This window comes from Mercenaria mercenaria, chromosome 6 (assembly GCF_021730395.1).
Source record: "Mercenaria mercenaria strain notata chromosome 6, MADL_Memer_1, whole genome shotgun sequence".
NCBI classification, from domain to species: domain Eukaryota; kingdom Metazoa; phylum Mollusca; class Bivalvia; order Venerida; family Veneridae; genus Mercenaria; species Mercenaria mercenaria.
In genome coordinates this window covers 42,428,818-42,456,794 of record NC_069366.1, presented here as the reverse complement: position 1 = coordinate 42,456,794, position 27,977 = coordinate 42,428,818, and the positions used below count along the sequence as shown (strand labels likewise).

Genomic DNA, 27,977 nt, shown 5'->3' with positions numbered 1-27,977 from the left:
TCATGAAATTTTGGACAAGTTCGAATCTGGGTCATGTGGGGTAAAAAACTAGGTCACTAGTTCAAATCAAATAAAATGCTTGTTTACACTCAAGAGGCCACGTTTTTTGGTCCAATTTTAATAAAATTGGTCAGAATATTTGTCTCCATGAAATCACTAGGTAAAACATGTTTACACTGTTATGGTGTGTTACACAGGTGAGCGACCTAGGGCCATCTTGGCCCTCTTGTTTTGCTTATGATGCTCATAGCTCAAAATGTATATGGCCTAGAATAATGAATCTTTAATATAAAATGTTTATTGAGGGCTATACCCCCTTAAGACTGCAAACATTTTAATTTTTGCCCCTTATTTGAGACAAATGTGCCAGTGGGGGCACACCCTGTGTTCTAGTTTTTAGCTCACCTGTCACAAAGTGACAAGGTGAGCTTTTGTGATCGCGCAGCGTCCGTCGTCCGTCCGTCCGTGCGTAAACTTTTGCTTGTGACCACTCTAGAGGTCACATTTTTCATGGGATCTTTATAAAAATTGGTCAGAATGTTCCCCTTGATGATGTCTAGGTCAAGTTCGAAACTGGGTCATGGCGGTCAAAAACTAGGTCAGTAGGTCTAAAAATAGAAAAACCTTGTGACCTCTCTAGAGGCCATATATTTCACAAGATCTTCATGAAAATTGGTCAGAATGTTCACCTTGATCATATCTAGGTCAAGTTCGAAACTGGGTCAGGTGGCTTCAAAAACTAGGTCAGTAGGTCAAATAATAGAAAAACCTTGTGACCTCTCTAAAGGCCATATTTTTCATGGGATCTGTATGAAAGTTGGTCTGAATGTTCATCTTGATGATATCTAGGTCAAGTTCGAAACTGGGTCACGTGCGGTCAAAAACTAGGTCAGTAGGTCTAAAAATAGAAAAACCTTGTGACCTCTCTAGAGGCCATACTTATGAATGGATCTTCATAAAAATTTGTCAGAATGTTCACCTTGATGATATCTAGGTCAAGTTCGAAACTGGGTCACGTGCGGTCAAAAACTAGGTCAGTAGGTCTAAAAATAGAAAAACCTTGTGACCTCTCTAGAGGCCATATATTTCATGATATCTTCATGAAAATTGGTCAGAATGTTCACCTTGATGATATCTAGGTCAAGTTCGAAACTGGGTCACGTGCCATCAAAAACTAGGTCAGTAGGTCAAATAATAGAAAAACCTTGTGACCTCTCTAGAGGCCTAATTTTTCATGGGATCTGTATGAAAGTTGGTCTGAATGTTCATCTTGATGATGTCTAGGTCAAGTTTGAAAGTGAATCACGTGCCTTCAAAAACTAGGTCAGTAGGTCAAATAATAGAAAAACCTTGTGACCTCTCTAGAGGCCATATTTTTCATGGGATCTGTATGAAAGTTGGTCTGAATGTTCATCTTGATGATATCTAGGTCAAGTTCAAAACAGGTCATGTGTGGTCAAAAACTAGGTCAGTAGGTCTAAAAATAGAAAAACCTTGTGACCTCACTAGAGGCCATACTTGTGAATGGATCTCCATAAAATTTGGTCAGAATGTTCATCTTGATGATATCTAGGTCAAGTTCGAAAGTGGGTCACGTGCCTTCAAAAAGTAGGTCAGTAGGTCAAATAATGAAAAAATGTTGTGACCTCTCTAGAGGCCATATTTATGCCCCCCTTTGAAAAAGGAGGGGTATATTGTTTTGCAGATGTCGGTCGGTAGGTCGGTCGGTCGGTCGGTCTGTCGGTCGGTCGGTCGGAATGTAGACCTATCCGTTTCCGGATGATAACTCAAGAACGCTTGGGCCTAGGATCATGAAAGTTGATAGGGAGGTTGGTCATCACCCATAGATGACCCCTATTGATTTTGAGGTCTGTATGTCAAAGGTCAAGGTCACAGTGACCCTGAATAGTAAAACGGTTTCCAGATGATAACTCAAGAACACTTGGGCCTAGGATCATGAAAGTTGATAGGGAGGTTGGTAATGACCAGCAGATGACCCCTATTGATTTTGAGGTCAGTATGTTAAAGGTCAAGGTCACAGTGACCCTGAACAGTAAAACAGTTTCCGGATGATAACTCAAGAACACTTGGGCCTAGGATCATGAAAGTTGATAGGGAGGTTGGTAATGACCAGCAGATGACCCCTATTGATTTTGAGGTCAGTATGTTAAAGGTCAAGGTCACAGTGACCCTGAACAGTAAAACAGTTTCCGGATGATAACTCAAGATAGCTTAGGCCTAGGGTCACAAAAATTGATAGGGAGGTTGGTCATGACCAGCAGGTGACCCCTATTGATTTTGAGGTCAGTATGTCAAAGGTCAAGGTCACAGTGACCAGGAACAATAAAATGGTTTCCAGGCAATAACTCAAGAACGCTTGGGTCTAGTGTCAGGAAAATTGATAGTTAGGATGGCCATGACCAGCAGATGACCCCTATTGATTTTGAGGTCATTAGGTCAAAGGTCAAGGTCACATTGGCCAGGAACAGTTAAATGGTTTCTGATCTTCTTGTCCAAAACCATAGGGCGTAGGGCTTTGATATTTGGTATGTAGTAAAATCTAGTGGTCCTCTACCAAGATTGTTCAGATTATTTCCCTGGGGTCAAATATGGCCCCACCCCTAAGGTCACATGGTTTATATAGACTTACATAGGAAAAAACTTTGAAAAACCTCTTGTCCAAAACCACAGGGCCTAGGGCTTTGATATTTTGTATATGACATCATCTAGTGATCCTCTACTAAGATTATTCAAATTATTTCCCTAGGGTCAAATATGGCTCCGCCCTGGGGGTCACATGGTTTACATATACTTATATAGGGAAAAACTTGAAAATCTTCTTGTCCAAACCGCAAAGTCTATGGCTTTGGTATTTTGTAATGTAGCATCATTTAGTGGTGCTCTACCAAGTTTGTTCAAGTTATCCCTCTCGGGTCAAATATGGCCCTGCCTCAGAGGTCAAATGGTTCATATAGACTTATATAGGGAAAAACTTAGAATCTTCATGTCCATAACTTACATCATTCAAATTTGGACCACATGGACCACATGTATAGTTTTGAGAGGCAAGATGAACCTTGACATGAGTTGACCTTGATCTTGACCTAGTGACCTACTTTCACATTTTTGTACCTACAGCCTTCAAATTTGGACCACATGCATAGGTTTGTGTACTGAAAAAAACTTTGACCTTGTTATTGACCTAGTGACCTACTTCCACGTTTTTGAAGGTACAGGTTTCAAATTTGGACCACATGCATAGTTTTTTGTTCCAAAATAAAATTTGACCTTGATTTTGACCTAGTGACCTACTTTCACATTTCTCAAGCTACAGCCTTCAAATTTGAACCACTTGCATAGTTTTGTGTACCGAAATGAACTTTGATCTTAAGATTGACCTAGTGACCTACTTTCACATTTTTGAAGGTACAGGCTTCAAATTTGGACTGCTTGCATATTTTTGTGTTCTGAATTGAAATTTTACATTAATTTTTATCTATTACCTACTTTCACATTTCTCAAGCTACAGCCTCCAGATTTGAAGCATATGCATAGTTCTGTTTACCGAAATGAACTTTACCTTGAAATTGATCTAGTGACCTGCTTTCACATTTCTCAAGCCACCGCTTTCAAATTTGGACCACATACACATTGTTTTGTACCTAAATGAAATTTGACATTGAGTCTTGAAATTTGGAACATTCAAAAATGGCTCAGCGGCTGGCGCCAAGATCAATCTGTAATCTCTTGTTAGGTTAATAGGTTAAAGGTCAAGGTCAGATTAAACCAGAATGGTAGTACTTTTGTTTACAGTGAGCATATAATTTCTGTTCCTTGTGCAATTACTAAATGCATCAAGGGGGGCATTTCGTGTTCGACGAGCTCTTGTTTTCATGGGATCTGTATGAAAGTTGGTCTGAATGTTTATCTTGATGATATATAGGTCAGGTTTGAAACTGGGTCAACTGCGGTCAAAAACTAGGTCAGTAGGTCTTAAAATAGAAAAACCTTGTGACCTCTCTAGAGGCCATACCCTTGAATGGATCTTCATGAAAATTGGTCAAAATGTTCACCTTGATGATATCTAGATCAAGTTTGAAACTGGGTCATGTGCCTTAAAAAACTAGGTCAATAGGTCAAATAATAGAAAAACCTTGTGACCTCTCTAGAGACCATATTTTTCAATAGATCTTCACGAAAATTGGTCAGAATTTTTATCTTGATAATGTCTAGGTCTAGTTCAAAACTGGGTCACATGAGCTCAAAAACTAGGTCACTATGTCAAATAATAGAAAAAACGACATCATACTCAAAACTGGGTCATGTGGGAACAGGTGAGCGATTCAGGACCATCATGGTCCTCTTGTTTAAATATGAAGATATCTGAATGATGTTAAAAGTACATATACAGGTGACAAAAAGAATATCTAGAGATATTTTAGCAAGACAAAGGTTTAGAACTAACAGATTTGTGCTGTTTTTAGCTCACTTGTCACAAAGTGACAAGGTGAGCTTTTGTGACCGCGCAGCGTCCGTCGTCCGTCCGTCCGTGCGTGCGTAAACTTTTGCTTGTGACCACTCTAGAGGTCACATTTTTCATGGGATCTTTATGAAAGTTGGTCAGAATGTTCACCTTGATGATATCTAGGTCAAGTTCGAAACTGGGTCATGTGCCATCAAAAACTAGGTCAGTAGGTCTGAAAATAGAAAAACCTTGTGACCTCTCTAGAGGCCATATTTTTCACAAGATCTTCATGAATATTGGTCAGAATGTTCACCTTGATGATATCTAGGTCAAGTTCGAAACTGGGTCACGTGCGGTCAAAAACTAGGTCAGTAGGTCTAAAAATAGAAAAACCTTGTGACCTTTCTAGAGGCCATATATTTCACAAGATCTTCATGAAAATTGGTCAGAGTGTTCACCTTGATGATATCTAGGTCAAGTTCGAAACTGGGTCATGTGCCTTCAAAAACTAGGTCAGGAGGTCTAAAAATAGAAAAACCTTGTGACCTCTCTAGAGGCCATATATTTCACAAGATCTTCATGAAAACTGGTCAGAATGTTCTCCTTGATGATATCTAGGTCAAGTTCAAAACTGGGTCATGTGCCTTAAAAAACTAGGTCAGTAGTTCTAAAAATAGAAAAACCTTGTGACCTCTCTAGAGGCCACATATTTCACAAGATCTTCATGAAAATTGGTCAGAATGTTCATCTTGATGATATCTAGGTCAAGTTGAAAACTGGGTCATGTGCCAATAAAAGTTAGGTCAGGAGGTCAAATAATAGAAAAACCTTGTGACCTCTCTAAAGGCCATATTTTTCATGGGATCTGTATGAAAGTTGGTCTGAATGTTCATATTGATGATATCTAGGTCAAGTTCGAAACTGGGTCATGTGCGGTCAAAAACTAGGTCAGTAGGTCTAAAAATAGAAAAACCTTTTGACTTCTCTAGAGGCCATACTTGTGAATGGATCTTGATAAAAATTTGTCAGAATGTTGATTTTGATGATATCTAGGTCAGGTTAGAAAGTGGGTCACGTGCTTTCAAAAAGTAGGTCAGTAGGTCAAATAATGAAAAAACCTTGTAACCTCTCTAGAGGCCATATTTTTCATGGGATCTGTATGAAAGTTGGTCTGAATGTTTATCTTGATGATATTTAGGTCAAGTTTGAAACTGGGTCAACTGCAATCAAAAACTAGGTCAGTAGGTCTTAAAATAGAAAAACATTGTGACCTCTCTAGAGGCCATACCCTTGAATGGATCTTCATGAAAATTGGTCAGAATGTTCACCTTGATGATGTCTAGATCAATTTTGAAACTGGGCCACGTGCCGTCAAAAACTAGGTCAGTAGGTCAAATAATAAAAAAACCTTTTGACCTCTATAGAGGCCATAGTTTTCATGGGATCTGTATGAAAGTTCTTCTGAATGTTCATCTTGATGATATCTAGGTCAAGTTTGAAATTGGGTCAACTGTGGTCAAAAACTAGGTCAGTAGGTCTAAAATTAGAAAAATCTTTTGACCTCTCTAGAGACCATATTTTTCAATGGATCTTCATGAAAATTGGTCTGAATGTTCACCTTGATGATATCTAGGTCAGTTTCTAAACTGGGTCACGTGCGGTCAAGAACTAGGCCAGTAGGTATAAAAATAGAAAAACCTTGTGACATCTCTAGAGGCCATATTTTTCAATAGATCTTCATGAAAATTAGTGAGAATTTTTACTGTGATGATATCTAGGTCAAGTTTAAAACAGGGTCATGTACCTTTGAAAACTAGGTCAATAGGTCAAATAATAGAAAAACCTTGTGACCTCCCTAGAGGCCATATTTTTCAATGGATCTTCATGAAAATTGGTCAGAATTTTTATCTTGATGATATCTAGGTCAAGTTCAAAACTGGGTCACATGAGCTCAAAAACTAGGTCACTATGTCAAATAATAGAAAAAACGACGTCATACTCGAAACTGGGTCATGTGGGAACAGATGAGCGATTCAGGACCATCATGGTCCTCTTGTTTACATTAAAATGTCTAGAGCATATTTCTCAAAAGGTGATTGCATTTAAAGGGAATCTTAGACATTAATAACAGGCAGTAGGTGATTGTTTAAACTAGGCTGAGTGTAAGATGGAATTACTCCATTCTACTGCTTTACTAGAAACTTGTATTTTATTCTTTAAAAAACTACTTTTGATTCTTATTCAAGGTAATGTGGTTATGACTGTAAGATGTATGGATAGACAGTCTTGATTATGACTGTAAGAAGGTATGTAGAATGTCAGTCTTGGTTATGACTGTAAGGTGTGTAGAATGTCAGTCTTGGTTATGACTGTAAGGTGTGTAGAATGTCAGTCTTGGTTATGACTGTAAGAAGGTGTGTAGAATGTCAGTCTTGGTTATGACTGTAAGGTGTGTAGAATGTCAGTCTTGGTTATGACTGTAAAAAGGAGTGTAGAATGTCAGTCTTGGTTATGACTGTAAGGAGTGTAGAATGTCAGTCTTGGTTTTGACTGTAAGCAGGAGTGTAGAATGTTAGTCTTAGTTATGACTGTAAGGAGTGTAAAATGTCAGTCTTGGTTTTGACTGTAAGCAGGAGTGTAGAATGTCAGTCTTGGTTATGACTGTAAGAAGGAGTGTAAAATGTCAGTCTTGGTCTTGGTTTTGACTGTATGAAAGTGTATAAATGGTCAGTCTCAGTTATGACTGTAATAAGTGTATAAATGGTCAATCTTGGTTATGACTGTAAGAAGGTGTATAAATGGTAATTCACAGTAATGACTGTAAGGTGTTTAAATGGTCAGTCTCAGTTATGACTGTATGAAGGTGTATGAATGGTCAGTCTTGGTTATGACTGTAAGAAGGTGTATAAAAAGTCAGTCTCAGTTATGACTGTAAGTATAAGGTGTATAAATAGTTAATCTTGGTTATGGCTGTAAGAAGGTGTATGAACGGTCAGTCTTTGTTATGACTGTAAGAAGGTGTATAAATAGTTAATCTTGGTTATTACTGTATGAAGGTGTATAAATGGTCAATCTCAGTTATGACTGTAAGAAGGTGTATAAATAGTCAATCTCAGTTATGACAGTAAGAAGTTGTATAAATGGTCAGTCTTGGTTATGACTGTATGAAGTTGTATAAATGGTCAATCGCAGTTATGACTGTATGAAGGTGTATAAATGGTCAATTTTGGTTATGACTGTAAGAAAGTGTATAAAAAGTCATTCACAGTTATGACTGTAAGAAGGTGTATAAATAGTCAATCTCAGTTATGACAGTAAGAAGGTGTATAAATGGTCAATCTCGGTTATGACTGTAAGCAGGTGTATAGATAGTTAATCTTGGTTATGACTGTAAGGTGTATAAAAAGTCAATCTCAGTTATGACTGTAAGAAGATGCATAAAAAGTCAATCTCAGTTATGACTGTAAGAAGGTGTAAAAATAGTTTATCTTGGTTATGACTGTAAGAAGTTGTATAAATGGTCAGTCACAGTTATGACTGTAAGAAGTTGTGTAAATGGTCAATCTCAGTTATGACTGTAAGAAGGTGTATAAAAAGTCAATCTCAGTTATGACTGTAAGAAGGTGTATAAAAGTTAATCTTGGTTATTACTGTATGAAGGTGTATAAATGGTCAGTCACAGTTATGACTGTAAGAAGGTGTATAAATGGTCAATCTCAGTTATGACTGTAAGAAGGTGTATAAATGGTCAGTCTTGGTTATGACTGTGAGAAGTTGTATAAATGGTCAGTCACAGTTATGACTGTAAGAAGTTGTATGAATGGTCAATCACAGTTTTGACTGTAAGAGGTTGTATAAATGGTCAATCACAGTTATGACTGTAAGAAGATGTATAAATAGTCAATCTCAGTTATGACTGTAAGAAGTTGTATAAATGGTCAATCTTGGTTATGACTGTATGAAGTTGTATAGATGGTCAATCTTGGTTATGACTGTAAATGGTCAATCACAGTTTTGACTGTATGAAGGTGTATAAATGGTCAATCTTGGTTATGACTGTAAGAAGTTGTATAAATGGTCAGTCGCAGTTATGACTGTATGAAGGTGTATAAATGGTCAATCTTGGTTATGACTGAAAGAAGTTGTATAAATGGTCAGTCACAGTTTTGACTGTATGAAGTTGTATAGATGGTCAGTCTCAGTTATGACTGTAAGAAGTTGTATAAATGGTCAGTCTTGGTTATGACTGTAAGAAGTTGTATAAATATTCAGTCACAGTTTTGACTGTATGAAGTTGTTTAGATGGTCAGTCTCAGTTATGACTGTAAGAAGTTGTATAAATGGTCAATCTTGGTTATGACTGTATGAAGTTGTATAGATAGTCAGTCACAGTTATGACTGTAAGAAGTTGTATAAATGGTCAATTACAGTTATGACTGTAAGAAGGTGTATGTTTAATGGTCAATCTTGGTTATGACTATAAGAAGTTGTATAAATGATCAATCACAGTTATGACTGTAAGAAGGTGTTTAAATGGTCAATCTCTGTTATGACTGTAAGAAGTTGTATAAATGGTCAATCTTGGTTATGACTGTAAGAAGGTGTATAAATGATCAATCACAGTTATGACTGTAAGAAGGTGTATAAATGGTCAATCTTGGTTATGACTGTAGAAGGTGTATAAATGATCAATCACAGTTATGAAGTTGTATAACTTGTCAGTCTTGGTTATGACTGTACTAAGAATGTGTATAGATGGTCAGTCTTGGTAATGCTGCGTTTACACTTAGCCACGATGTCCACAATTTGAGAGAAGCATGGTGACCATGGGGGCTCATGGGATTGAACATGGTGATCTTGAGGGAGCTTGGTGGAATCACGATGATCATAAGGATCATGACAAAATTTTTGACAGTCAAAAATTTTTCCACGATGTTCCCGATTTATCGTTAAATCCTGAGAGAGCGTGATAGAACGTGGAAATCGTAGTAGAGTGTAGTACAGCTTAACAGACCTTAATGTAGCCCATCAGACCTTGATGCTCCATCGTAGGGGGATCTTGGTGAACTTGGAAACACGATTCAAAGTTCCACCAGATCTAGAGGCATCCTTACATAGTTGACGTAGGAACCAACATTTTCACGCCCGAGTTCTCTGTTGAAAAGTTGAGAGTATTGTCTCAATTGGTGCCTTCGGTTTCCACTTAAACATGGTCTTACCCAGCAGGTCCTAGGCCTTCTATTTCTTCTTCTCATTCCTCTCCCTTCTATCCTGCCCTGTTCTGTCCCTTGTTCCTGCTGCCGATGAGTAACTATATAGGCATACACGAAAATTGCCAAGTTCAGCATCTTCTTCCTCTCTAGAAAATGAGAGGATGACCCATGCCTCCTATTTATACTCCAATGGTGCTCAAAACGTGACAGTCTTGATCCAGTCATGGCCATAAATCATAGGAGAGCTAAACAGAACTTGATAACGTGAGGGATCTAAACAAAACGTGATAGCATATTGTGGTAATCGTAAGAGAACTTAAGAGAACGTGATGAAAATCGTGGGAGATCTTGACCAGAATCATGTTAGTTTCATAATAGAACGCTACAGGTAGTAACAAAACGTACTGAGAGCGTAAGAAAGCATAGGAAAGTGAAGTAATACAAAATTCAAGCAATAAATTGTTGAGTTCTGTGCTTTTTTTAAATTGGGGACATCGTGGCTAAGTGTAAACGTAGCATTATGACTGTCAGGTGTGTAGATTGTCAATCTTGGATATGACTATAAGAAGGTGTATATTTGATCAGTCTTTGTTATGATTTAAAATGGTGTATAGATGGTCAGTCTTGTTTGATTGAAACTGTTTCTTTATTTTAGCTCATCTGTCTGTCTGCCTTCTATCCGTCTGTCAGCACGTTTCATCAAACGACATTGCATTGAAACCGTTTGGTTGAAGGTGATGAAAATTGGCCTGGATGATTATTGCATTGTTCTCTACCAAAATTGTTAAAAGAATTCCATTCCAAGCAGAACTCTGGTTGCAACCAGAAGGGAAAAAACTTCAACAATTATCTTCTCCTAAATTGCATAACCCAGAGCTGAGATATAAAGCATGTTGTATTATTTGTAATCCTCCTCCAAAATTTTCAAATCATGTCTCTGGGGTCTAAATTGGCCCCACCCCTTGGTTGACTTTCACTTTGACTAAACTGTAGGACCCAGAGTTTAGATATTTGGCATGTGGCATTGTGTAGTGGTCCTCTACCAAGTTTGTTCTGTACGTCTACACTTTTCTTCAAATGACTTATCCTCTTAAACTGTTTGGTGGAAGTTGATGAAACTTGTCTTGGATGTTCTTTGCATCATCAGATCTTCTGCCAATTTGTTCAAAGAATTCCATTCTATGCAGATCCTGGTTGCCAGGACAAGCAAAAGGGAAGATTTTAACAGTCTTTTTTTTTTCAAAACAGCAAGGCCAAGAACTTAGATATTTGGCAGGTTGCATTGCATAGTGGTTCTCAGACCTCTATCAAGTTTGTTCAAATCATGCCCCTTGGGTTAAGATTGGTCCCACCCAAGGGTTCACTTGTGTTACGTAGACTAATAATAGAAAAAAATGAATAATCTTCATGTCTGAGGCCTGGAGTTGATGAGCTTGAAAATTATGTAATGTACCAAGTTTGTTCTAATCCTGCCCCTGGGGTCAAATGAGCTCCATCCATGGGTTCACTGCCTTTTTGTCTAAAACCTCAAGACCTAAAGCTTAGATATAGTGTTGTGTAGAGGTCCTCTACCATGAAACATGCACCCATTGGAGTCAGATTAGTTATATAGGGTCAATATGGCTCTCTTGTCTTTGGTATTGTATGCTTAAATTATCTTCATTACTATCCATTATCTAGATGATCGTGGTGTACGAGACAGAGAGCGACAGGGTGCCCTAATACATTATAGTTCTAGTCAAGCTACAGAAATGACACATTTCCCCCACCAAGAGGAACCACAGTCCAGGCCCCCTAACCCAAGGGCAGAGCATGTGAAAACTGTTGGAAGTGGAAGAGGTATGTCTGAATATCTAACAAAGACTTTATAAAAATCTGTATATATCTGTTGTACCTTTTGGTCTTGACACACTTTAGGGCCTGTAGGTCATTGGTTATAGGCATTTTTTTACATTTTGCAAATAACTTGTATGAAGTATTGTAGAATGAATAAAGTTATTATACTTTGTTTAGAAGGCTATTTTGGAATCGTAATCCTTCCCACCCATCAGATTCCTTCTACGAAACCAGTACAGGTATCAAGTTGAAACTTGCAATGTATTTGTAGAGTTTACATACCAGGTCCCATAACTCTTTGAGTTTGAAAGTTCTTCTGTGGCTCAGTGGTCTAGAGCTTTGGGCTGAAATGATCTTTTGTGCTGTGGAACAGATAGATCACAGTTCAGTGTCTGGACCTTAAGTTTTTTTGTGCCCCCAATCAGGGCATTAAAGCGGGAATGCTCGTATTTCCCAGGACGGCGGGAAATACAGGGAAATCCTGGGAAATACTGGTAATCCCCGGGCAATACTGGGAAATATGATTCAGACCAATATATTTTATTCTTTAGATAAGCTATACCCCCTAGACTATTTTCATAATCCCTTCATACCAATCCATTTGTGTTAACATAAGATGAGAAGTCAATGACAATACTCAAGACACTCATTAGTTGGTAGGAATCAGTGACAGTATTAGTGCACTATGCCTCAGGCACTGGTGTTGACCATATCACATGTTAGAAACAATTTAATAGCACCTGTTTGTGTTATTTCAATAAATTATTACAAAATTCAGTTTATTTCTCTGAACTTGTAACTTCCTATAATAAATGTCTTATAATGCCTATTGCTTGCTTTTTTTTTACACTTATATATTTTCTTAACAACCCATTCATTGTTGACATCTATACATATTTTATTATCATTTGAATATCTATAGAGTAATGTGTCTGAAGATTTGTGTCAGTTGGCTGCTATTATAACTCGGATCAATCTTACACTTATTCTCTTTATACAGCTTATTATACTTTTTAGCTCGACTTTTCGAAGAAAATGTAGAGCTATTGCACTCGCCCCGGCGTCGGCGTCAGCGTTGGTTAACGTTTTTGATAAAATCAAATATCTCTGTTACTATCATAGCTATTGACTTGAAACTTTAAATAGTTATTTACTATCAAAGTCTACACCAGGAGAAACAATCCCCATAACTCTGCTTTGAATTTTGACAGAATTATGCCCCTTTTTAACTTAGAAATTTTGGTTAAAGTTTTTGATAAAGTCAAATATCTCTGTTACTGTCAAAGCTATTGACTTGAAACTTAAAATACTTATTTACCATCAAAGTCTTCACTAGGAGAAACAATCCCCATAACTCTGATTTGAATTTTGACAGAATTATGCCCCTTTTTAACTTAGATTTTTTTTTTTTTAATTGATAAAGTCAAATATCTCTGTTGCTATTAAAGCTTTTTACTTGAAACTCAAAATGGTTGTTTACAATCAAAGTCTACACCAGGAGACACAATTCCCATAACTCTGATTTGAATTTTGACAGAATTATGCCCCTTTTTAACTTAGTAACTTAGTATTTTTGGTTAGAGATTTCGATAAAGTCAAATATCTCTTGTTACTATCAAAGCTTTTGACTTGAAACTTAAAATACTTATTTACTATCACAGTCTACACCAGGAGAAACAATCCCCATAACTCTGATTTGAATTTTGACAGAATTATGCCCCTTTTTAACTTAGAATTTTTTGTTAAAAAGTCAAATATTTCTGTTACTATTAAAGCTTTTGACTTGAAACTCTAAATAGTTATTTACTATCAAAGTCTACACCAGGAGACACAATTCCCATAACTCTGATTATAATTTTGACAGGGTTATGTCCCTTTTTAACTTGGATTTTTTTTTACTGGCGAAGCTCTAATTCAGAGTCAAGCACTGAGAAAAGTCGAGCGCGCTGTCTTACGGACAGCTTTTGTTAACTTAGAATTTTTTGTTAAAGTTTTTGACGAAGTCAAATATCTCTGTTACTGTCAAAGCTATTGACTTGAAACTTAAAATATTTATTTACTATCAAAGTCTACACCAGGAGAAACAATCCCCATAACTCTGATTTGAATTTTGACAGAATTATGCCCCTTTTTAACTTAGAATTTTTGGTTAAAGTTTTCGATAAAGTCAAACATCTGTTACTATCAAAGCTATTGACTTGAAACTTAAAATACTTATTTACCATCAAAGTCTACACCAGGAGAAACAATCCCTGTAACACTGAATTGAATTTTGACAGAAGTATGCCCCTTTTTAACTTAGAAATTTTGTTAAAATTTTTGATAAAGTCAAATATCTCTGTTACTATTAAAGCTTTTTACTTGAAACTCAAAACAGTTATTTACTATCAAAATCTACACCAGGAGACACAATTCCTATAACTCTGGTTTGAATTTTGACAGAATTATGCCCCTTTTTAACTTAGAATTTTTGGTTAAAGTTTTTGATAAAGTCAAATATCTCTGTTACTATCAAAGCTTTTGACTTGAAACTTAAAATACTTATTTACCATCTTTGTCTACACCAGGAGAAAAAGTCCCCTTAACTCTAATTGAATTCTGACAGAATTATGACCCTTTTAACTTAGATTTTTTGTTAAAATTTTTGATAAAGTCAAGTATCTCTGTTACTGTTAAAGCTTCTGACTTGAAACTCAAAATAGTTATTTACTATCAAAGTCTACACCAGGAGACACAATTCTCATATATATAATTTGAATTTTAACAGAGTTATGCCCCTTTTTAACTTGGATTTTTTTTTTTTTACTGGCAAAGCTCAAATTCAGAGTCAAGCATTGAGAAAAGTCGAGCGCGCTGTCTTACGGACAGCTCTTGTTATGTTGATGCTGCTTACTATTGTTATCATAGTCACTTGTAAACGAGTGCTCATTTGTTGTAGTCTTGCTGACTCAGAATAAATATAGCAGTATTATGGTCAGTTTAACTAAAAGATGAAATCCAAGAAAACATAATATTCAGCCCTAATGTTATTCAGTTATGCTTTACACATGTAACACATGTAGTAAAATACACAGTTCTAGTTCAGATATAATTTTATCATTTGATAGTGAAAATGAACCTATGGGTTCTGCATGGATGTTTATAGATATCATTGAGTGTTATGATGGTTAAACTATGTAAAATTAAATCCATTTCTCAACAGTTAGCTGTATTATATATATTATGTGCTAAGTACTTGTATGTATTTTTCACATGCAAGTGTTCAATTAAATATTAATCATCACTTAGATATTTGATGTTTTTGTCACAGAAAAAACAGAATTTTCTTTGAATTTGGAGTCATTTTTGCAGTATTTCCCACTATTCACCAGTATTTCCCACTTTTTAGCTCACCTGAGCAATGCTCAGGTGAGTTTTTGTGATCACTCGATGTCCGGCGTCTTTCTGTCGTCTGTCTGTCGTCTGTCAACATTTAGCTTGTGTATGCGATAGAGGCTGTATTTTTCAACTGATCTTCATGAAATTTGGTCAGAATGATTATCTTGATGAAATCTAGGCCAAGTTCGAAACTGGGCCATCTGGGGTCAAAAACTAGGTCATTAGGTCAAATCAAAGAAAAACCTTGTGTATGCGATAGACGCTGTATTTTTCAATAAATTTTCATGAATTTTGGTCAGAATGATTACCTTGATGTTATTTAGGCCAAGTTCGAAAATGGGTCATCTGGGGTTAAAAACTAGGTCACTAGGTCAAATCAAAGAAAAACCTTGTGTATGCAATAGAGGCTGTATTTTTCAATTAATCTTCATGAATTTTGGTCAGAATGATAACCTTGATGAAATCTAGGCCGAGTTCAAATATGGGTCATCTGGGGTCAAAAACTAGATCACTAGGTCAAATAAAAGAAAAACCTTGTGTACGCGATAGGGGCTGTATTTTTCAATTAATCTTCATGAATTTTCGTCAGAATGATTACCTTGATGAAATCTAGGCCGAGTTTGAAAATGGGTCATCTGGGGTCAAAAACTAGGTCACTAGGTCAAATCAAAGAAAAATCTTGTGTATGCGATAGAGGCTGTATTTATCAATTGATCTTCATGAATTTTGGTCAGAATGATTACCTTGATAAAATCTAGGCCGAGTTCGAAAATGGGTCATCTGGGGTCAAAAACTAGGTCACTAGGTCAAATCAAAGAAAACCCTTGTGTATGCGATAGAGGCTGTATTTTTCAATTAATCTTCATGAATTTGCTCAGAATGATTACCTTGATAAAATCTAGGCAAAGTTCAAAAATGGGTCATCTGAGGTCAAAAACTAGGTCACTAGGTCAAATCAAAGAAAAACATTGTGTATGTGATAGAGGCTGTATTTTTCAATTAATCTTCATGAATTTTGGTCAGAATGATTGCCTTGATGAAATCTAGGTCAAAGTTGAATATGGGTCATCTGGGTTCAAAAACTAGGTCACTAGGTCAAATCAAAGGAAAAGCTTGTATATGCGATAGAGGCTGTATTTTTCAATTGATCTTCCTGAAATTAAGTCAAAATGATTACTAATACCTTAATGAAATCTAGGCCAAATTTGAAAATGAGTCATCTTGGGTCAAAAAATAGGTCACTAGGTCAAATCAAAGGAAAACCTTGTGTATGCGATAGAGGCTGTATTTTTCAATTGATATTCATGAAATTTGGTCAGAATGATAGCCTTGATGAAATCTAGGTCAAGTTCGAATATGGGTCATCTTGAATCAAAAACTAGGTCACTAGGTCAAATCAAAGAAAATATTTACTTATACTCAATATTTTTGCTCCAATTTTAATGATAATTGGTCAGAATATTTTTTCCATGAAATCACTAGGTCAAACATGTTTACTCTGTTTAATATGCTGTGTTATGGTGTGTTTCTCAGGTGAGCGACCTAGGGCCATCTTGGCCCTCTTGTTTATACGCCCATCTCTGAATGTGAACACCAGTGGTGGGTGGGCGGTCGGCATCCAAAAGCATGTCCGCTCTCTAAGTCAAACAGATTTCAGCCGATCTTCATAAACTTGCTGACAATGTTTGTGGGCATAATATCTTGGCCAGTTTCAATAACCAGCCAAATCACCCCAGGCACTCTTTGATTATGGCCCTTGAATTACTCGAAAAAAACTGAATTTAGCCTTTTAGCTTTCTAAGTTGAACAGTTTTCATCCGATCTTCACCAAACTTGGTGACAATGTTTTTTGGCATAATATCTCGGCCAAGTTCGATAACCAAATCGCCCCAGGCACTCTTGGATTATGACCCTTGAATTACTGGAAATCTGCGAAATTAGCCTTGTCCATTCAAACAGTTTTGATCAAATTGTCAATTTCATCCCACATGGAACCTCACAAAAACCTTGATTCCTTCTTACTCTTTTTATACGCCCGTTTGAAAAACGGGACGTATTATGGGAACGCCCCTGGCGGGCGGGCGGGCGGGCGGCGTCCACAGACCTTGTCCGGAGCATATCTTCTACATGCATGAAGGGATTTTGATGAAACTTGGCACAGTTGTTCACCATCATGAGACGGAGTGTCATGCGCAAGAACCAGGTCCCTAGGTCTAAGGTCAAGGTCACACTTGGAGGTCAAAGGTCAAATTCAAGAATGACTTTGTCCGGAGCATTTCTTCTTCATGCATAGAGGGATTTTGATATAACTTGGCACAAATGTTCACCACCATGAGGCGGAGTGTCATGCGCAAGAACCAGGTCTCTAGGTCTAAGGTCAAGGTCACACTTAGAGGTCAAAGGATACAAGAATGAAAACCTTGTCCGGAGCATTTCTTCTTCATGCATAGAGGGATTTTGATATAACTTGGCACAAATGTTCACCACCATGAGGCGGAGTGTCATGCGCAAGAACCAGGTCTCTAGGTCTAAGGTCAAGGTCACACTTAGAGGTCAAAGGATACAAGAATGAAAACCTTGTCCGGAGCATTTCTTCTTCATGCATAGAGGGATTTTGATATAACTTGGCACAAATGTTCACCACCACAAGACGTAGTGTCATGCGCAAGAACCAGGTCCCTAGGTCTAAGGTCAAGGTCACACTTAGAGGCCAAAGGTCAGATACAAGAATGACTTTGTCCGAAGCATTCTTCTTCATGCATGGAGGGATTTGATGTAACTTGACACAATTATACACCATCATGAGACGAAGTGTCATGCGCAGTTCCCTTTAGAATTACTTCCCTTTGTTGTTACTATAAATAGCTTATATTGTAACTTTTTCATTACTAGTCGTAGGGAAAAATCGAGACCACTTTTCTGTAGTACAACATGCATGCTACATCCAATTTTGAGGTGTATTTTGACCAGTCTCTACCTGGTAAAGATTTTTGTGTGGACTTACAATTTTTTTTTTGATTTTTTTTTTTTTTTTTTTTTTTTTTTTTTTTTAAGATTAACTTCCCTTAGTTGTTACTATAAATAACTTATATTGTAACTTTTTTATAATTGACCGTAGGGAAAAACCAAGACCACTTTTCTGTGGTACAACATAGATGTTACTTTCCAATTTTAGGTGTATTTTAAGGTATCTCTACCTGGTAAGGAGTTTTTTTGTGGACTTAGAAAAACAAAACACTTAGTTATTACTAAACAACCACAAAATTAAAATTCCATTTGCAAATACAGGTGCTAGAGTAAAGAAATTTGCTGTGACGGGCGTATATTGTGACATTCTTGCACTCTTGTTTTGGGTTAACAAGGCATACAACATCAACATTATTACCTTTATGATACGTAACTGAATATTTAGACGGGCCTATTTTATGACAGTCTGGCACTCTTGTGCAATTTTAGGTGTATTTTCCAGTACGGGAATTCCGGGTATATACCAGTGGGAATTCCCGCCAAATTCCGGACAACCCTGCCCCCAATATGAGTGGTGCGAGGATATAGATTTGGTCTTGTCCATGCATCCGTCTGTCCGAAAAATGTGTGACATGCCTAGCTCAAAAAGTAATTCATTTCAATTGATGAAACCTTGCATGAGTCTTTATCATGATATGAACTTGCGCACCTCCTATTTTTCGTCTGGTTCCGCCCCCTATTTGTAGAGTTATGGCCCCTGAAATAGTAAAAAATGCACATTTTCACCTTGTGACGCGCCTAGCTCAAAAAGTATTTCATATAAATTGATGAAAACTAGCATGAGTCTTTATCATGATATGAACTTGCACACCTCCTATTTTCGTCAGGTTCCACCCCTTATTTTCGAAGTTATGGCCCCTGAAATAGTCAAAAATATACATTTTCACCTAATGACGTGCCTAGCTCAAAAAGTATTTGATGTAAATTCATGAAACCTTGCATGAGTCTTTATCATGACGTGACCATGCGCACTTGGGATTCTTCTTGAGATTTTAGCACTAATTACAGTTATGGCCCTTGAAATAGCCAAAATAGTGGATTTTTTGTTTAAGATGCTCATAGCTCAAAAAGTTTATGGCCTAGAATAATGAATCCTTTATATAAAATGTTTGTTGAGCCCATTAAGACTGCAAACATTTGAATTATTGCCCCTTATTTGTGACAAATGTACCGATGGGAGCACACCCTGTGTCCTACAGACACATTCTAGTTTGCAATTAATAAGTTATCTTAATGCTATTTGGTCAAGATCAAGGTCACATAGATTTTTTTTGTTTTCATTGTGATCCTAAAAAAGTTGTTTTCCAGTTTATATAACTTTGACTTACTGTCACCAGACATGATGTGTAGCAAGCTTATATGAAGAATGTATTTTGGGACTGAAAATAGAAAAATGGTTTAATCTTAATACCTTTAGTTTGGGTACCTTCTTTTGTCAGCATACTTTGTGTTCAGGCAGTTTTATCAAGGACAGAGATGGGGTTCACTCAGAACAAGGTCACTGTTACGAAAAATAAAAAATTGTTTCTGTTCAATAACCTGATTAATTAGCTTACATTGAAAGTTCCTTTGTGGTGCAGTAGGCGAAAGCATTTTTAAAGTGTGGAATGGACAGGTCTAGGTTCAAATCCTGGTCAGGGCCTTACTCTGCCATATGGTCAAGGGCCTTACTCTGCCATATGGTCAAGGTCAAACTAATGACGTAATGTCAGGAATTACATATGGCAAAGACACATCTATTTTTGTTATATCTGTACTTCTGAATTGCATGATTGGATGCAGTCAGATTTTTTGTTTAGCCTGCTTGCATAAGCAAAGACATAGTTGTCCAAATGGCGGTTTGGTGTATGTGCAAGTGTGCGTAAGTGCATGCGTCTGTCCGGATTTCTTTGTCCACACTATACCTTTGACTTGCATGGAGTAATCTTGTTTATATTTGACATGAATGTTAACCTCAGTGAGACAGAGTGTCATGCGCAAACCCCAGGATCCTATCTCAAAGGTCAAAGTCACAGTTGGGCAAAGGTCATGTCAGATCTTGTACGGCCCATAACTTTGTCTAGCATTGAGGAATCTTGTTTATATTTGGCATGAATGTTAACCTTAGTGAGACGGAATGTCATACCTACTTTCCATGGATGTTTTGTATTTGTCCGCAGTTTTTCCAGAGTTACTCTGGAATATGTACTTAAACAAATCTGTTGATGTGATGCAAAGTTTGAAAACCTGACTTTCCACATTTCCACATTTCTTATTTCAAACAAGTTTAGACATTAGTATTTGGAGAAAATGTCTTTTTGGAAACCATATGTTACCGAGTTTGTTACAAGGCTATCGTATGGAGACATTCCTGGTATATTTTTTTTACAAACAGAAGCTGCTCTTATTCAGTTTTAGATGATGATGATGTTGAAATATTGGATCTCATAGCAAGAACTGGAGGAGACTTGAGCAAGGCAAGACCACTTACAGGATCAAATGTAAAAGAAGCTTCAGTTGAAGACTATTCCATTGTTGGTAAGCGTTCTTTACTACAGTGAATATAAGAGGCATTCATGTCTCCTCCTGTATTTATTATACCAGCTTTACTACAGTAAATATAAGAGGCATTCATGTTTCCTGTAAATATATGAGGCATTCATGTCTCCTCCTTTGTCTATTATACCAGCTTTACTACAGTAAATGTAAGAGGCATTCATGTCTCCTGTGTCTGTTATATCAGTTTACTACAGTAAATATTGAAGAGGCATTCATGTCTCCTCCTGTCTCTATTATACCAGTTTACTACAGTAAATATTGAAGAGGCATTCATGTCTCCTCCTGTCTCTATTATACCAGTTTACTACAGTTAATATTGAAGAGGCATTCATGTCTCCTGTCTATTGTACCAGCTTTACTACAGTAAATATTGAAGAGGCATTCATGTCTCCTCCTGTCGCTATTATGCCGGTTTTACTACAGTAAAATATTGGAGGCGTTCATGTCTCCTCCTGTGTCTATTATACCAGCTTTACTACAGTAAATGTAAGAGGCATTCATGTCTCCTGTGTCTATTATATCAGTTTACTACAGTAAATATTGAAGAGGCATTCATGTCTCCTCCTGTCTCTATTATACCAGTTTACTGCAGTAAATATTGAAGAGGCATTCATGTCTCCTCCTGTCTCTATTATACCAGTTTACTACAGTAAATATTGAAGAGGCATTCATGTCTCCTGTCTCTATTATACCAGTTTACTACAGTTAATATTGAAGAGGCATTCATGTCTCCTGTCTATTGTACCAGCTTTACTACAGTAAATATTGAAGAGGCATTCATGTCTCCTCCTGTCTTTATTATACCAGTTTACTACAGTAAATATTGAAGAGGCATTCATGTCTCCTCCTGTCTATTGTACCAGCTTTACTACAGTAAATATTGAAGAGGCATTCATGTCTCCTCCTGTCTATTATACCAGCTTTACTACAGTAAATATTGAAGAGGCATTCATGTCTCCTGTGTCTGTTATATCAGTTTACTACAGTAAATATTGAAGAGGCATTCATGTCTCCTCCTGTCTATTGTACCAGTTTACTACAGTAAATATTGAAGAGGCATTCATGTCTCCTCCTGTCTCTATTATACCAGTTTACTACAGTAAATATTGAAGAGGCATTCATGTCTCCTCCTGTCTATTGTACCAGCTTTACTACAGTAAATATTGAAGAGGCATTCATGTCTCCTGTGTCTGTTATATCAGTTTACTACAGTAAATATTGAAGAGGCATTCATGTCTCCTCCTGTCTATTATACCAGCTTTACTACAGTAAAATATTGAAGAGGCATTCATGTCTCCTCCTGTGTCTATTATACCAGCTTTACTACAGTAAATATTGAAGAGGCATTCATGTCTCCTCCTGTGTCTATTATACCAGTTTACTACAGTAAATATTGAAGAGGCATTCCTGTCTCCTCCTTTGTCTATTATACCAGCTTTACTACAGTAAATATAAGAGGCATTCATGTCTCCTCCTGTCGCTATTATGCCGGTTTTACTACAGTAAAATATTGGAGGCATTCATGTCTCCTCTTGTCTCTATTATACCAGCTTTACTACAGTAAATATTGAATGTAAGAGGCATTCATGTGTCTATTATACCAGCTTTACTACAGTAAATATTGAAGAGGCATTCCTGTCTCCTCCTGTGTCTATTATACCAGCTTTACTACAGTAAATATTGAAAAGGCATTCATGTCTTCTCCTTTGTCTATTAATTATGTCTCCCCCAGGAGACATATTGTTTTTGCCCTGTCCGTCCTTTCGTCCATCCGTCCGTCCGTCTGTCCGTCCGTACGTCACACTTCATTTCCGAGCAATAACTGGAGAACCATTTGACCTAGAACCTTCAAACTTCATAGGATTGTAGGGCTGCTGGAGTAGACGACCCCTATTGATTTTGGGGTCACTCCGTCAAAGGTCAAGGTCACAGGGGCCTGAACATTGAAAACCATTTCCGATCAATAACTAGAAAACCACTTGACCCAGAATGTTGAAACTTCATCAGGTTGTAGGGCTGCTGGAGTAGAGGACCCCTATTGATTTTGGGGTCACTCCGTCAAAGGTCAAGGTCACAGGGGCCTGAACATTGAAAACCATTTCCGATCAATAACTAGAAAAACCACTTGACCCAGAATGTTGAAACTTCATAGGATGATTGGCCATGAAGAGTAGATGACCCCTATGATTTTGGGGGCACTCCGTCAAAGGTCAAGGTCACAGGGGCCTGAACATTGAAAACCATTTCCGATCAATAACTAGAGAACCACTTGACCCAGAATGTTGAAACTTCATAGGATGATTGGTCATGAAGAGTAGATGACCCCTATTGATTTTGGAGTCACTCCATCAAAGGTCAAGGTCACAGGGGCCTGAACATGGAAAACCATTTCCGATCAATAACTAGAGAACCACTTGACCCAGAATGTTGAAACTTCATAGGATGATTGTACATGCAAAGTAGATGACCCCTATCGATTTTGGGGTCACTCCATTAAAGGTCAAGGCCACAGGGGCCTGACCATTGAAAATCATTTCCGGTCAGTAACTTGAGAACCACTTGACCCAGATTGTTGAAACTTAATAGGATGATTGGTCATGCAGAGTAGATGACCCCTAACGATTTTGGGGTCACTCTGTGAAAGGTCAAGGTCACAGGGGCCTGAACATTGAAAACCATTTCCGGTCAGTAACTTGAGAACCACTTGACCCAGAATGATGAAACTTTATAGGATGATTGGTCATGCAGAGTAGATGACCCCTTTTTATTTTGAGGTCACTTGATCAAAGGTCAAGGTCACAGGAGCCTGAACGGTGACTTGAGAACCACTAGGCCAAGAGTGTTGAAATTTAGTGGGATGACTGGACATGCCAAGTAGATAATCCCTGTTGCAGCCAACCATCAGTGTCTCTTTGACTTTCGCTCCTGACCTCTATTGACTTCTTGCCTATAGGACTTTGCATTGGGGGAGACATGCGCTTTTTTACAAAAGCATTTTCTAGTTTATACCAGCTCTACAACAGTAAATGTAAGAGGCATTCTTGTCTCCTCCTGTGTCTATTATACCAGCTTTACTACAGTAAATATAAGAGACATTCATGTCTCCTGTGTCTATTATACCAGTTTACTACAGTAAATATTGAAGAGGCATTCATGTCTCCTCCTGTCTCTATTATACCAGTTTACTACAGTAAATATTGAAGAGGCATTCATGTCTCCTCCTGTCTCTTTTATACCAGTTTACTACAGTTAATATTGAAGAGGCATTCATGTCTCCTCCTGTCTATTGTACCAGCTTTACTACAGTAAATATTGAAGAGGCATTCATGTCTCCTCCTGTCTCTATTATACCAGTTTACTACAGTAAATATTGAAGAGGCATTCATGTCTCCTGTGTCTATTATACCAGCTTTACTACAGTAAATATTGAAGAGGCATTCATGTCTCCTCCTATGTCTATTATACCAGCTTTACTACAATAAATATTGAAGAGGCATTCATGTCTCCTGTGTCTATTATACCAGCTTTACTACAGTAAATATTGAAGAGGCATTCATGTCTCTTCCTGTGTCTATTATACCAGCTTTACTACATTAAATATTGAAGAGGCATTCATGTCTCCTCCTGTCGCTATTATGCCGGTTTTACTACAGTAAAATATTGGAGGCATTCATGTCTCTTCCTGTGTCTATTATACCAGCTTTACTACAGTAAATATTGAAGAGGCATTCATGTCTCCTCCTGTCGCTATTATACCGGTTTTACTACAGTAAAATATTGGAGGCATTCATGTCTCCTCTTGTCTCTATTATACCAGCTTTACTACAGTAAATATTGAATATAAGAGGCATTCTTGTCTCCTCCTGTTGCTATTATACCAGCTTTACTACAGTAAATATTAAAGAGGCATTCATGTCTCCTGTCGCTATTGTACCAGCTTTACTACAGTAAATATAAGAGGCATTCATGTCTCCTCCTGTCGCTATTATACCAGCTTTACTACAGTTAATATAAGAGGCATTCATGTCTCCTCCTTTGTCTATTATACCAGCTTTACTACAGTAAATATAAGAGGTATTCATGTCTCCTCCTTTGTCTATTGTACCAGCTTTACTACAGTAAATATAAGAGGCATTCATGTCTCCTCCTGTGTCTATTATACCAGCCTTACTACAGTAAATGTAAGAGGCATTCATGTCTCCTCCTGTCTCTATTATACCAGCTTTACTACAGTTAATATAAGAGGCATTCATGTCTCCTCCTTTGTCTATTATACCAGCTTTACTACAGTAAATATAAGAGGTATTCATATCTCCTCCTTTGTCTATTGTACCAGCTTTACTACAGTAAATATAAGAGGCATTCATGTCTCCTCCTGTGTCTATTATACCAGCCTTACTACAGTAAATATAAGAGGTATTCATGTCTCCTCCTTTGTCTATTGTACCAGCTTTACTACAGTAAATATAAGAGGCATTCATGTCTCCTCCTGTGTCTATTATACCAGCCTTACTACAGTAAATATAAGAGGCATTCATGTCTCCTCCTGTCGCTATTATACCAGCTTTACTACAGTAAATATAAGAGGTATTCATGTCTCCTCCTTTGTCTATTGTACCAGCTTTACTACAGTAAATATAAGAGGCATTCATGTCTCCTCCTTTGTCTATTATACCAGCTTTACTACAGTAAATATAAGAGGCATTCATGTCTCCTCCTGTCGCTATTGTACCAGCTTTACTACAGTAAATATTGAAGAGGCATTCATGTCTCCTCCTTTGTCTATTATACCAGCTTTACTACAGTAAATATAAGAGGCATTCATGTCTCCTCCTGTCTCTATTATACCAGCTTTACTACAGTAAATATTGAAGAGGCATTCATGTCTCCTCCTTTGTCTATTATACCAGTTTACTACAGTAAATATAAGAGGCATTCATGTCTCCTCCTGTCTCTATTATACCAGCTTTACTACAGTAAATATTGAAGAGGCATTCATGTCTCCTCCTGTGTCTATTATACCAGCTTTACTACAGTAAATATTGAAGAGGCATTCATGTCTCCTCCTTTGTCTATTATACCAGTTTACTACAGTAAATATAAGAGGCATTCATGTCTCCTCCTGTCTCTATTATACCAGCTTTACTACAGTAAATATTGAAGAGGCATTCATGTCTCCTCCTTTGTCTATTATACCAGTTTACTACAGTAAATATAAGAGGCATTCATGTCTCCTCCTGTGTCTATTATACCAGCTTTACTACAGTAAATATTGAAGAGGCATTCATGTCTCCTCCTTTGTCTATTATACCAGCTTTACTACAGTAAATATAAGAGGCATTCATGTCTCCTCCTGTCTCTATTATACCAGCTTTACTACAGTAAATATTGAAGAGGCATTCATGTCTCCTCCTTTGTCTATTATACCAGTTTACTACAGTAAATATAAGAGGCATTCATGTCTCCTCCTGTCGCTATTGTACCAGCTTTACTACAGTAAATATAAGAGGCATTCATGTCTCCTCCTGTCTCTATTGTACCAGCTTTACTACAGTAAATATAAGAGGCATTCATGTCTCCTCCTGTCTCTATTGTACCAGCTTTACTACAGTAAATATTGAAGAGGCATTCATGTCTCCTGTGTCTGTTGTACCAGTTATAGAATTGGAATCTTAGCAATATTTGGCTTCAGTTCAGTGGACAGTTATTTGCAAAATATTAAAATAGAGATAGTTTTGATGGATGTTTATTGGAGACATTATGTAGAAATCTTTTTTAATTGAGCGCAACAGATATAGTAGATAGAAGTGGAAAATTTACCAGTGGGTTGGAGACAGAAATTGGTCTGATTATTTCAATGCTGCAGGTAGTCTGCCAATGGGATTTTTAGCTCACTTGAACCATGTTCAGGATGAGCTGTTAGTATAGGCTGATGATCCAGTGTTCACCATTCTGCATCCGTCATCCTTCATCAACAGTTTTACTTAAACATCTTCTGTGAAACTATTAGAGGTGCGCAGTATACCAGTAACCGTGGTACGTACCATCTTCCCGTGGTACAATACCAATACCGCGGTACCATCGGGGAATACTGGTATTTTATTAACATTATCCATACTTCTGTTTATTTTTAATTTACATTGTCTATGTAGCCTACCATAACAGCAAATGACACCATGCATGATTTTCCGATTATATCTCTGGATTCCCATGCTACTATTATTAGTTTCCAAAAATAACCACCCAGTGGTACAATTGAACATGCATCATCGACCGCGTGATCCCCAATCAAAACCTTCGAAAACCTCCGGATTATTCCATATAGATGGATGACGTCATGGGCGCACTTGTTTTACTTTGAGTCTGGTAAATACGCCGAGTCCCGACTTCTTGTTTAAATGATGATAGTTTAAAATATCCCAGTGTGTATTTGCATGTATTCAAAAAGAAATATATAGTATGGAAAAAGTGGTCAAAATTTATTTTTTTTTCTTTGAAAACGATTTGATGAAGCCTTCATACTATTTGTAAACATTACTGGTTTATCAAACGGGTGCACCAATCGAACTTCAAACAAGCGCGACCTTCATACATGTGACCCAGTGCTTCCCTAGAGACAATATGGCGTCTTCCAGCTAATACAAACTGGTAAAAAATACTAAGGGTCATTAATCTAACTAGTCATTAGTCAAGTTATTATTCCAGTGTATTTTTAGCCCACCATCATTGATACCCTAGTTGTGTCCCCCAGAAAATCAGGCTGGTTCCACAATTTTTGAGTGACTTATGGCCCTTTGTTTATTTTTATAGTTTACATAGATTTATATAAGGAAAAACTTTGAAAAATCTTCTTGTCCAAAACCACAGAGCCTAGGGCTTTGATATTTGGTATATAGCATCATCCAGTGGTCCTCTACTAAGTTTATTCAAATTATTCTCCTGGGGTAAAATATGGCCCTGTCCCAGGGGTCACATGGTTTATATAGACTTATATAGGGAAAAACTTTGAAAAACCTCTTGTCCAAAACCACGGGGCCTAGGGCTTTGATATTTTGTATGTGACATCATCTAGTGGTCCTCTGCTAAGATTATTCAAATTATTCCCTTAGGGTCAAATATGGCCCCACCCTGGCAGTCACATGGTTTACATAGATTTATCTAGGGAAAAACTTTGAAAATCTTCCTGCCCAAACCACAGAGCTTAGGGCTTTGATATTTGTAATGTAGCAGCATCCAGTGGGTCTTTACCAAGTTTGTTCAAATTATCCCTCTAGGGTCAAATATGGCCCCCCCAGGGGTCACATGGTTCATATAGACTTATATAGGGAAAAACTTTTAAAATCTTCTTGTCCATAACCTACAACATTCAAATTTGGACCACATGTATATTTTTGAGTGGCAAGATGAACCTGGACATGAGTTGACCTTGATCTTGACCTAGTGACCTACTTTCACATTTCTGTAGCTACAGCCTCCAAATTTGGACCACATGCATAGTTTTGTGTACCAAAAAAAACTTT

The 27,977-nt window shown here is 37.3% G+C and overlaps 1 protein-coding gene across 1 annotated transcript in view; it reads left to right on the top strand.

Moving 5' to 3' along the window:
* The window catches only part of LOC123549147 (centrosomal protein of 72 kDa-like), a 113,979-nt gene that overhangs the window by 49,145 nt on the left and 36,857 nt on the right, over window positions 1–27,977 (top strand). Inside the window, exons 5-6 of the mRNA XM_045336992.2 lie at window positions 11,359–11,517; window positions 20,311–20,436. Of these exons, the coding sequence (XP_045192927.2) occupies window positions 11,359–11,517; window positions 20,311–20,436 (285 nt within the window). The remainder of the gene's footprint in view (window positions 1–11,358; window positions 11,518–20,310; window positions 20,437–27,977) is intronic.